At 43.9% G+C, this 12982-nt stretch overlaps 1 protein-coding gene across 1 annotated transcript; it reads left to right on the forward strand.

The window, feature by feature from the left end:
• Nucleotides 1–396: 396 nt before the first annotated feature.
• On the forward strand, nt 397–12866 carry LOC306929982 (sodium-dependent neutral amino acid transporter SLC6A17-like; the record flags this gene model as incomplete). The annotated part of the gene is made up of 11 exons (XM_079510719.1): nt 397–676; nt 1845–2002; nt 3031–3157; nt 4744–4925; nt 6203–6313; nt 6431–6672; nt 7301–7493; nt 8179–8371; nt 8572–8731; nt 11259–11421; nt 12468–12866. The coding sequence occupies 11 exons, from the start codon at nt 397–399 to the stop codon at nt 12864–12866; spliced, it is 2208 nt and encodes a 735-aa protein (XP_079366845.1).
• Nucleotides 12867–12982: the final 116 nt, after the last annotated feature.

Here is a 12982-nt window from a genome sequence, read left to right on the forward strand (position 1 = left end):
TCTCAGGTGTGAATTGGATGCCAATGAAGGAAGGAAAGAATAAGCTTATCTTTTAGTGCTAGTTAGATTCTACCAGCAACATTTTGCACAATACCAATTTGTATTTGATTCTTAGGTTTTGTTTTGTTTTTGTTTGTTTTTCAGGACTGTGGCCTGGACTTATGACCTGGAGTCCAGCAACTGCAGCAACTGACCAGCCACCACCGACCAGCCACCACCAACCGACGAGCAACTCACCTCAGCATCTCTATTCAACCCCTCTTTCGCTTTCTGTTTCTACCAGTCTTGCTCTCTCTCTCTCTCTCTCTCTCTCTCTCTCTCTCTCTCTCTCTCTCTCTCTCTCTCCACCCCCACCCCCACCCCCCACCCCAGCTCCCAACCCCGTCAGCGTCCCCGATGCCTAAGACCAGTAAAGTGATACAGCGCGTGCAAAGCCATGAGCACGTCACAGAGTCCGTGGCTGATCTGCTCGCGCACGAGGAGCTGGACTACAAGAACAGCATCCTGAATGTGGGAGGGGCTGCGGGGAAGAAAATCCCTCAGATTGAGGTGCCCGAAAACGATGGCCGCCCAGCCTGGAACAGCAAGCTGCAGTACATCCTGGCCCAGGTGGGCTTCTCTGTGGGGCTTGGAAACGTGTGGCGCTTCCCCTACCTCTGTCAGAAGAATGGAGGAGGTGAGTTTGGACCTTGCTCTCCATAGTTAATAGTTACGATCCCAAACAAGTGTTGAAAGTCATCATAAAACACAGACACAAGATACTGTGATTTGTTGCTACATGACATTTCCACTGGTCTGTCTTTCACAGAGGAGCTGGCTATAATTAGTATAGACGCATTATCGATTACTACTGCCAGTAGGGCAGGAAAAATGATACTCTGGTATAAAACTGGAAAGAGATAGTACTCATGAATTAAAAATGAATGATTTATATATAGTCATGATGCTTTATTTTTGTTCCTAGAGAGGAGGTGTAGGTTGTGTAACCTGTCATAGTAGGCAAGAATTACCAGGACAAATCTATGAACATAATGTTTACATTGCTGAAGTCCTGAATGTGCCCAGCCAAACGCATCCCTTGCTTATCTTCTCTTCCATGGAATGATTTAGTGCATACAAGCAGCATTATTTACTGATGGCAGACGCCTAAACGACAGGTAATGTCGTCAGGTAATGTGAGCAGGGGAGCTGCCATCATTCACTCTATAATTTGCCTCTCGACAGTGGAGCATTTATTGCTCTTTGGACGGCTCTCTGTTGTCCTTTCTTCTCGTGCCTTTTTCTTTCTCGCTCTTTCTCCCATGCATGTCTATGTCAGTCCCTCCCTCATGCGTGTCAGTCCCTCCCTTGCCAAGTCTTAATGCCAGAAAATATATCATATCACACTTTGAGCTGACCCCAGTTCAGGTAGCTGCAATCGATGGGTTCTGGCTGAGCAGTCACAGCATTTGTCATTTTATTTACACACTGGCAGAGACCCAAAACAACAATGTACAAACGTATACTGTGTAAGCTTTTGACTTTTTCTCTATTCAGCCTTTAGTCCGTTTCTTGATGTAGCTGTAGCAATGTAATTACTACTTTTGATTTACGTATAGTATAATCTTGCCTGTCAAACAGTAAACATACTGTAATTGATGCAATGCATCACATTCTTGATTTGAAAATCACATTACTTTCAGCAAGGGATGTAGTTGTACCACAAAGTATAAATGTGCCATACATGTTCATATCCTGGTGATAACTGACCCTGGATTAGACCAGAAAGGACAGCATTTAGACACACTTTATGTGCACTTTTTTATTAAATATACACATAACACCTATATGTGTTTTTGTCTCAGGAGCGTACCTGGTCCCATATTTTATCCTCCTCATCCTCATTGGAGTCCCACTATTCTTCCTGGAACTGGCAGTGGGACAGAAAATCCGACGTGGGAGCATTGGGGTGTGGAACTATGTCTGTCCCCGTCTGGGGGGTATAGGGGTGTCCAGTTTGATGGTAAGCGAGTGAAACAATGTAATTTTCTTTCAATTTACTGCTGGGCGATAATAATCATAAAACACACAGTTGTCATCCCAACTGTTATAAGATGATGGACAATGTTAATAGTATTGAATGTTGCAAATCTGCCTGCTATGTATTGTATTGAGATGTTTAGACATGGTCTCTGTATTGAACAACAGATTGACATTACATTAGTGTAGTGTGAGTCCCCTGATAAAGATCGAAGACAATACATCAGTGTCTCACACAAGCCCTGCAGGGATATGTGCTTTGCAGAAAAATATATTCACTCACTGTGTGTTTTCTTCAAGTGATGTTTTTTCTGCACAGGCAAACACCTTAAAACCGCCACCAATGCCATGATCATCTTGCACCACACAGCATAAATAAATCCCTTACTTTACTTGACAGCTACTGTAACTGAAATAGACCACACTATGAAATATAATATATAGGCAAATGACAAAACAGTTTATTGTGTTTTTAATTGCTTACCAATATTCAGTATCCAGTATTCTACCGATCCTAATTGCTCCTGTGTTTGGAGCACTGAAACTTAGTAGAATGAATCTTATCCTCACAGTTGCAAGGCTGGTTCTAAAGTTCCTATAAATACATCTTTAAGCGATTACTGTGGAAACCTCTGAAAGAAAGCACTTCAATTATTTGTGAATCTCCCATCCATATTTAGCTCGGCCTCCTCTGTGTCCTTGCTGTCATACTACAAAGCATGGTGCCTTATTTGAATACTCATTTCCACTCAATATTCTGATATTATTCTGCTTTGCTACAGTATGACAAAGTAGACATCATTTACTTATAATTTTTGGACCGGTGCTAACCGCTCCAACATGTGACTTTGTGTGTATGGCTGTGTGTTAGTTAGTCGGTAGCAGCACGGTTATGGTTACTGCGTCATCATCATCATCATACTACATGATCATCATCATCATCATCATCATCATCATCATCATCATCACTTCCATCTCTAATAGTGTGCATACTGTCATACGTCTCTGCAGGTGTGTGGCTTTGTAGGCCTCTACTACAACGTGATCATTGGCTGGAGCATCTTCTACTTTTTCCAGTCCTTCCAAGACCCTCTTCCATGGAGTGACTGTCCCATCAGAAGGAATGGGTCACTAGCTAGTAAGTGTACACAAGTAAGACGCGCGAACGCGGGAAGCGAACGCAGCTCGTAAATTGCAATAACAACAATTAGAATAAATTACGTACTTTTTTTTAAAAGTTTTCTTTTTTTAAGTTCTATTTTTAGTGTGTATGTGTGCGTGCGTGTGTGTGTGTGTGTGTGTGTGTGTGTGTGTGTGTGTGTGTGTGTGTGTGTGTGTGTGTGTGTGTGGGTGTGTGTGTGTGTGTGTTGTGTGTGATACAGCTGCGCCCTCTGGTGGCAGGCGGGTGGTGTTACAGCGTGACACACACAGACAGACAGACAGACAGACATGTTCTGCTAGGTTAGTGCTCACTGCGTTCGCAATCACTGCGTTCGCAAACACATACAGTATACGAGTCACCAATAATATCTTTTCATGGAACCACCAACAATATCCCGTGATTGAAACAACTGTGGTCAATATTCCTCATGACAGGTATTTGTGTTCCAACAGTAAACAGCATTTCCACGTGTTTTAACCTCGGCTGACTGCATCTAAATCACACAGCAAAGTAGATTGGCTGATAGTGTTAACTACTTTGCAAGGTGTCTTAAAACTAGATTGACATAAATCCAGATTAAACTCCTCTGAGTTTCCATTAGATTAGTGGTGATAATATTCCGAGCAGAGCCAAGAAACACTCAGCACATACTATCTATGACTCAGCAACAATGGATCTGCCAGCACATGGAAGAGGGGGGTGCAGTCAGCATCCTCAGACAGAAGGATGGGCATCTGTTAAAAGAAAATCTCCTGAAGAACAATGAATTGTATCCTACAATTTACAAAACTGACACAGGACAGGAATGGATCACTGCTGTTTTTTCCACACTGGATCCCACATTAAGATCACAATACAACCCCAATGCAACATTGAGGTGCACCGTTCTGAAGCCAGTGTGTGTAGAGAGAGATTTCCTCATGATGGTCTGTGGGCTGGTAAACAATAAGCCAGAGTCACTGCAAACAGTTTGCAAACTGATCTCTAAAAGGGTAGACGGGAAATGATTGATGGAATTATGTCAGAATGTTGATTCAGCTACAATATACTGTACACTGTCATGCCACCCACTTGAGCTTGCCAAGCTTGTGTGTGTGTGTGCGTGCGTGCGTGCGTGCGTGCGTGCGTGCGTGCGTGCGTGCGTGCGTGCGTGCGTGCGTGCGTGTCCACAATGATTAAAGCACTATAAAACAGTTTTACCAACCATGTGTCACCTCCCCTCCCAAGGTTCCCAAGGTTGAACAACAACAATATATGTACACAGAAAAATGTCAGGTGTTGTGAATGACTGCACGTGCTCTGCATACTAAACACAGAGTTGACCTTGTTTAGATCAGGGAGCCAAACCACAGAAAATAGAGATGTCGACTCCCTGCGTCATCTTTCCCATCTAACTCTCAAATCCAGTCTTTCTCTCTCTCTCTCCCTGCGTCATCTTTCACCTGCACCTTCACTGTTTGCTGAGACTCACCCATGTGTGGTCCCACCCATGTTTCCGTATCACTGTGACTGTCCCCACATATGGCACACACTGACTGACCTCCCTGTCTTATCATGACCAGTTGTGGAGCCAGAGTGTGAGAAGAGCTCAGCCACCACTTACTTCTGGTACCGGCAGACCCTTAACATCACCAGCACCATCGCAGAGAGCGGCGGACTCAATGTGAAGATGACCATATCTCTGCTGGTGGCCTGGATTATCGTCTGCCTCGCTGTCATTAGAGGCATCGCCTCCTCCGGGAAGGTTAGAATGTTTGCTATCAAAGACCTGAATCAGAATCTGTTTATTGGCCCAACATCACACAACAAATGTTACGTGATGCTTTGCTCTCAGGCACATAGGAAACATTATATATAGCAGATATAAAACATCAGAGTAAGATATGGCACCTGGGTATATTTCTGACCTCTTGTCCCCGCACATACCTTCCCGTAACCTTAGATCAGCAGACAAAGTTTTACTTGACCCCCCCAACACAAAGCTGGTGACGCAAGGTGGCAGAGCCTTTGCTGCTAGGGATCCACTGCTGTGGAACCAACTACCACTGGAAATTAGACAGACCACTTCAGTGTCCACTTTTAAAAGACTCACTATTATAGAAAGGCTTTTAATGAGTTTGAATGAACACCCAGTTTCAGCTTTCTCTTGTCTTTCATAAGTTTCATTATTTTTGTATTTTGTATTTTATTAATTTCCATTGTTGATTTGAATTGCCTGTTTTTGTATTGTATGTGAAGCACTTTGTAAACTTGTTTTTGAAAAGTGCTATACAAATAAAGTTAGTATTATTAAAGTTATTATTATATGAAACATTAATAAAAGGAATATATGCAGTAAGGAGGATTGTGTGAGAACTGGTGAGAGCATTATGCAGTGTGAAGTTCTGTGAACACTATTGGAGGTGTATAGGTATAGGTATGTTGTGATGAGTCGAAGCATGTACAGTATCTAGTATAGCACAGGTAGATATAGCAATAGGTAGACATTGCACTTGGTAGTTGCATGACAAAAAAAAAGCATGAGCAAGATTTGATTTGTGCGGCGCAGGATCAAAGTGGACTGATTCTGTTACATAGATAGATAGACCTTTTTAGATACAGTTGGGTGCCACCGATATTGTCCCTTATCATTTGACCCATTTAGGCCTGACCTCAACATTTTAAAAAATCCTTCTAAATCCTCCAGTTTTCTGAAATAAATATTTTCACGATTTTTCAAAAATAGCAGACCTACAAGCTCGTAGCGCGCCACTCGGTGGCGCGCTATGAGCTTGTAGATCTGCTATTTTTCAATAGCTAAATAATAACAATGTTTAAAACACCAAAAGGGGTTCCCCCCAAAATGGGTTAACTGTCCTTTTGCGCAGATCACGCAAACCTCAGCAAAAAGAAAAGGACAATATCGATGGCCTCCAACTGTAGATAGACCAAATGCAGTAGCAAGATGGATTTGGATGTGTCATAAAAGTGAAGGCATACAAATGTAGTCTGAAAATATATTTCTCCTCTCTTCCCTCACAGGTGATGTACTTCAGCTCTCTGTTCCCCTATGTGGTGCTTTTCTGTTTCCTGGTTCGGGTTTTGATGCTAAAGGGATCAGTGGATGGCATTGCTCATATGTTCACCCCCAAGGTAAGACTGGGGGAACCCCTCTCTCTCCTCCCCTAAGTATTGATTCATCATCATTACCTGAAAATTATCGTTTACTGTACAGTACACATACATGTTTCCCCCAATATTTATCAACAGCTGGAGAAGATGCTGGAGCCCCAGGTATGGAGGGAGGCAGCCACCCAGGTCTTCTTCGCCCTGGGCCTGGGATTCGGAGGAGTCATCGCCTTCTCCAGTTATAACAAGATAGACAACAACTGTCACTTTGACGCTGTGCTCGTATCCTTCATCAACTTCTTTACCTCCATCCTGGCAACACTGGTGGTGTTTGCTGTGCTGGGCTTCAAGGCAAACATCATGAACGAAAAGTGTATTGTGGAGTAAGTTTCCCACCCACTCCTCCACATGCCATTCCTGTTAAAGCAATTTTAGTTTGGTGGAACCGTGGGTTTGTATACCACCTGGTTATTTTATAAAGTCCAAATATTGTCATTATCCTTCGCTTCTGTGCTCCATTCACTATCATTGCACGGTGAAACATTGCATTTGAAACCATGTTTTAGTTTAGCACATACAGTAAATGACAGGCAAAGCATATTCCAATATTGTTCAAAAAGCTACTCCTCGTATGAAGTTAAATGGCTAATTTCATGTTTATTTTACTCTTGATGGAAGTCCTGTAGCACGACAAAAACAACAATGATACTAGGCACAATAGCTGGGAAACAACATGTACTTTTTTTCCTTCAGCTTTGTCTGTGTGTATGTGCTAAAAGTGAGATTTTGAGACCTGCATACAGTGTGAGAGTGAATGGAATCACTATTGTTCCGGTTTCTCAAACATAGACGCAACAGATTTTTATGTGATGGCCAGGTAGATAACCCACGGTTCTACCAAGCGCTAGAACGTGCTATTTATTATTTTGGAAATATTTTTCAATAATTATATTATGTTAATGAAATATGTTTCAGTAATACCCTGGTTATTGCTTCTAATTGTCTGCACAGCAATGCAGAGAAGATTCTTGGATATCTCAACTCAGACGTCCTGAGTTATGACCTAATCCCACCCCATATGAACTTCTCCCACCTGAGCCCATCAGACTATGCTGAGATGTACAGTGTCATCAAGACAGTGAAAGAGGGCAGCTTCTCTCAGATGGGTTTGGATCCCTGCCTTCTGGAGGATGAGCTCAACAAGGTCTGTCTTGCTGATGTTCAAACTCATCATTCTGTGAACTTAACCACTTTTTAGCCCAGTGTCCATATTTTGTCATGGGGCATGTCATTTGGGCATGTCATTATATTAAAGGATTGTGAAAATAGCAGATCTTCAAGTTCACAATGTGTCGCTATTTAAAAAATTGCTGGCTATTTTCACTACATGACACCATTGTACGACAAAGTATGTAATAGTGGGCGTGGGCAACTTTGGTGATGGAGAGGGCCAGTATATTTCCACATTAACTCCAGAGGGCCACATTGCATATACTGTTGGGCAGACATCTCTTATCTCCATATTTTAACTTTGAGGGGTGCTAGCTATTAGTGTAGATTTTCATCTTACATTAAATTACCATTGACAATGAATGGAGAAATTATGTCATATGTGGACGAGCAAATCTGTATTTTTGTCCTACACAAAGATTAAATTCCCATTGACAATGAATGGAGAATTTACATCATATGTGTCTGAGCAAATAGACATGTTATGTCATGATGATATACGATGATAAGAGCGCCCCTCACTTCACACGGCTGTGATTTTGAGATAATGTTTGGGATTTTTTCTGTTTTAATTGATAGAGATAGAAGAGAAGATTGTGTTCTACCTTCTGCATTAAATTATTCTCCATGACCCCCCCCCCCCTCCTCTCTCACTGCAGTCTGTACAAGGCACAGGCTTGGCTTTTATCGCGTTCACAGAGGCCATGACCCATTTCCCAGCCTCCCCCTTCTGGTCCGTCATGTTTTTCTTCATGCTGATCAACTTGGGTCTAGGCAGCATGATCGGCACCATGACTGGCATCACCACGCCAATCCTGGACACCTACAAGGTCAAAAAGGAGTACCTCACAGGTGAGCCCTGCTGAACACTATTTGTGACACATTGGTCCATGTGTACAGAATACAAAATACATACTGGGGGGAAACAAATAAAAATAATATAAAGCCTCCAAGCTTATGGCATTTGCATAGTGTCTGAAAGTGTTTGTTTTCCTCTTGTTTAACAATAGTCATTTCTTCTTCTTCCTCTTCTTCTTCTGCTTCTGCTTTAGTGGGCTGCTGCATCATAGCCTTCTTCTGTGGCCTGCTGTTTGTTCAGCGCTCTGGCAACTACTTTGTCACCATGTTTGATGATTACTCGGCTGGTCTGCCCCTCACTATAGTGGTCATTCTGGAAAACGTGTCTGTTGCCTGGATTTACGGCACCCAGAGGTGATGCCAGACGTACCACAGATAACTCTCTCTGTCTCTAGGTGTGTGTGTGTGTGTGTGTGTGTGTGTGTGTGTGTGTGTGTGTGTGTGTGTGTGTGTGTGTGTGTGTGTGTGTGTGTGTGTGTGTGTGTGTGTGTGTGTGTGTGTGTGTGATGTCTGGGTGGGTGGGTGTATTTTGTGTCTGCATGTCTGTTCACTGTTCAGTGTGTATGGTTGTGTTTTTGTATGTGTGGCTTTGTGTGTCTGCATTCAGACTCCACTCCATACCGCAGCACTCCTCTCTCCTTGTATCCCTACTTTATTGTCTCCACCAGGCCGAAGGCATTCGGCATGGGGAGAGAGTATGTTTTGCACTCCGTCCGTCCGTCCGTGTGTCCGTCCGTCCGTGTGTCCGTGTGTCCGTCCGTCCGTCTGTGAACAGCTAATCTCCGGCACCGTTAACCTGGTCAATGCCAACTTTTGCACACACACTCCCTGGATGCCAACGATGAACCTCTGCCCCAAAATTTCCAGAACGGCCTGTTATAGCGCCACCAGGAGGCCGCTTTGTGCAAAACAAGTTTTTGGACAGTACACCTACAGATTTTGTCCAAACATCACACAAATTGGTACACAGTCTCTCTAGAGCCAATCAACAAAACAGGTCTCTCAGATTTCTCAGACTCCATCCTGATTGGCTAAGATTGGCTTCCAAAGTTCGCAGGAGTGCTCAGTTTCAAACAAAATGCTGCAAATCATGAACACATTGTGTGATTTCCGTGAAATTGCGCACGCACATTCCCACTAGGCGAGGAAGAAATGCCACATGAACATTTTCAACTCAGCCTCATGGTGGCGCTATAACTGGCCGAATAGTGTTTTTACCTCCAACTGCACGGATTTGTGGATAACTTTGTATGCCAACTCCCTAGAGGCCAAGGAAAAACCTTTGCCTGGAATTTTTCACATCTGCTCTTTATAGCGCCACCAGGAGGCCGACATATGTAAAACACATTTTCTAATATTACTCCTTCAGATGTTATCCAAATTTCACGCAAATCGGTACAAATGCTCTCCATAGTCATGTGATCAAGACGGGTTTGTTTGATTTCTCATAATCCACCTTCATTACCTACATTTGGCTTCTAAACTTTTCACGAGTAGCCCGCTTTGTACCCGTTTTGTACAAATCGCCACAACTACTCAACGCAGCATCCGATTGCGGTGAAACTGTGCATGCATATTCCCACTAGGCTGAGGAAGAAATGCCACTTGACAGTTTTCAAATCAGCCTCATGGTGGCACTACAACAGGCCAAGCCGTGTCACACACACACACACACACACACACACACACACACACACACACACACACACACACACACACACACACACACACACACACACACACACACACACACACACACACACACACACACACACACACACACACACACACACACACACACACACACACACACACACACACACACACACACACACACACACACACACACACACACACACGATTATATTACTCCTAAACATTTTGCCAAACATCACACACACTCCTATCCTCCTGGTGGAGACCTGTGCCCAGTAGGGCACTTTTTCTAGTTCCTTTTTGTTTTTACTTTTTTGATAGCTGCTTCGGGGTTTTTTTTTTTTTTGAGTGGTGTAAACCACTCCTACAACTGGCTTTGTTGTGCAGAAACAATGAGCATGGTTGCTATGTTCACCCTGTTCACCCGGGTGTGATTTCATACAACTGGCTTTGTTTGTGCAGAAAAAATGAGCATGGTTGCTATGTTCACCCTGTTCACCCGGGTGTGATTTCATTACGTCAGACATGATTTCATTACGTCATACAGGCTAAGACCTTACACCACTCAGTTCACACGGGTGTGATTTTTGAGTGGTGTAAACCACTCCTACAACTGGCTTTGTTAGTCTGTGCAGAAAAAATGAGCATGGTTGCTATGTTCACCCTGTTCACCCGGGTGTGATTTCATTACGTCAGACATGATTTCATTACGTCAGACGGGCTATCCTATATAAGACCTTACACCACTCAGTTCACACGGGTGTGATTTTTTCTGTACAGAAGACTTTGATAATATTTGGAATTCATCAATGTCACCACTTAGACCCTCTATACTTAGTAAAACGGACCAATGTCACCACTTAGACCCTCTATACTTAGTAAAACGGACCAATGTCACCACTTAGAGTCTTAGACCCTCTATACTTAGTAAAACGGACCAGAGTTAAACTGTACAACTGTTCTTTTTCAGCCTGCAGTACACAAAGTCTCTTTATAGGTGCTATAAAGTAACAGCCACGTCATTTAGGGGTGCAGTGGATGAAAATATTATAATATTTAGAAGCTCTGGCTTACACTGATCTCACCCTTGTATGTCAGACACTCTGGAGCGTCTGAATTGTGCATTGTAAATTGATTGTAGTTGAGAGACACAGCAACAGAAATATACTACCTATACGAAATGAACTACCTCCATTAAACACATGCACTTGTCTTTGGGTGGCAGGTTCATGGAGGATCTGGAGGACATGTTGGGTTTCCGGCCATATTCCTTCTATTTCTACATGTGGAAGTACGTTTCTCCTCTGTGCCTCATCGTTCTCATCTCTGCCACAGTCATAGAGATGGTCATCAGCCCACCAGGGTACAATGCCTGGATCGAAGAACTGGTCAGTGTGTGTGTGTTCCTGGCATAAGCAACATTTTGGACCTCAAACCAGTTGATTGGGGATGCATGTCAGATTAGAGACGTCAATCGAGACCCAAAAGGTCTCCCCCGGACTAGTGAAAATAGCAGATCTACAACCTCACAAAACGTGTTGCTAGCTTGTAGGTCTGCTATTTATTACTTCTTAAAAGTATTTTCCCCCTCTAATGAATGTATTGTTAATGGAATTTAAGGGCATTGACAGGGACTATATAATAAGGAGGAACTGAATTGGGAGAAAATGAGAAATGTACATTTATTTAACCGTTTGACCGCTACCATTATTCAATCCCTCCGCCGCGTCCTGTCAGGGTTTTATCGCGCGTGACACTTACTTTGAAGAGCCAAATATCCGTAATCGCATTTTACTATGAAACCATTCCGTGTGTGTTGACGAAGCTGGTGCTTGTTCTCTCGGTCGGTGGTGGAAAAAGTGGACCGCGAGTATCACAGCGCCTGCTACAGGCCGTTGAAAACGCTTGTCTGGGACAAAGCGACCCCTGCAATGTCGCTTCTGGAGATAAAGCCGTCTGAAAACAGAGCAGGCAATGTAAGTGGATGCGCATTGGCCAAAATGGCCGCGGCCATTGGCTCAGAAGCATGACAGAGCTAACGAACGGTAGCTTTTAATACGATCGTATTAAAACATGCATTAAATAATACATCGCTGTTAAAACGGCTTTTCCGGGTGTGGCACCGTACGCTATTCTACGTGTCTATGTTCCTGGCAGGCCTCGTGTTAAGTAGTTAGAGCAAATGTTTCCTACAAAAACCTGGCAGGGAAACTAAACTGCCATCACAAACTGTGGAATTAATCATGTGGCCATGCTCTGGTGTGGCCCAGGGTGGCCATGCAGCAGCCTCCCATCCTTGATTGCCAGTTGCCACCACTCTCCAACCAGGGTCCATCACACTGACAGACAGATTACTATAACTATTAGTAAAGCACACACCCTGACGTCACATTATTGTCTCCAAAAGTCACTCTCTCTCTCTCACTCACTCTAGGCTCAGGAGCGCTTCCAGAGCTACCCTACCTGGGCACTGATCATGTGCTTCGCACTCATCGTTGCGGCCATGCTTCCTCTCCCCATCGTCTTCATCGCACGGCACTTCAACCTCGTATCGGACGGCTCCAACAAGCTGTCCGTTGGCTACCGTAAGACCATGATGAAGGACATGTCCAACCTGGAGGAACAGGAACAGGACGAGACGCGGTTCATCCTCGGCGCCAAGCCTGGCGGAGTGCCTGTCCCAACCGGGCCTGTGAGCAGACCCTACCTGGGGCCCAAGCCCATCGACCCCAACTCTCTTTCTCCAAGCAGCTGCTATGGAACAGGCTACCAGAACGAAGCCATCAGCCCCGTCACCCCAACCACACCCGTCGCCCCAGAGTTAGGCCCCTGACCTATAGCAATTCTTATCTCTTAATGTTTTCCTTTGCCTACTTTGCCTTTTCAACAAATAGAATCTTCACCAGGGGGCGCTGCAAGTGCTCCCTAAAATCCCTACCACTCAGAGTA

The sequence above is a fragment of the Electrona antarctica genome, assembly GCF_951216825.1.
Source record: "Electrona antarctica genome assembly, chromosome: 9".
Taxonomy (NCBI): domain Eukaryota; kingdom Metazoa; phylum Chordata; class Actinopteri; order Myctophiformes; family Myctophidae; genus Electrona; species Electrona antarctica.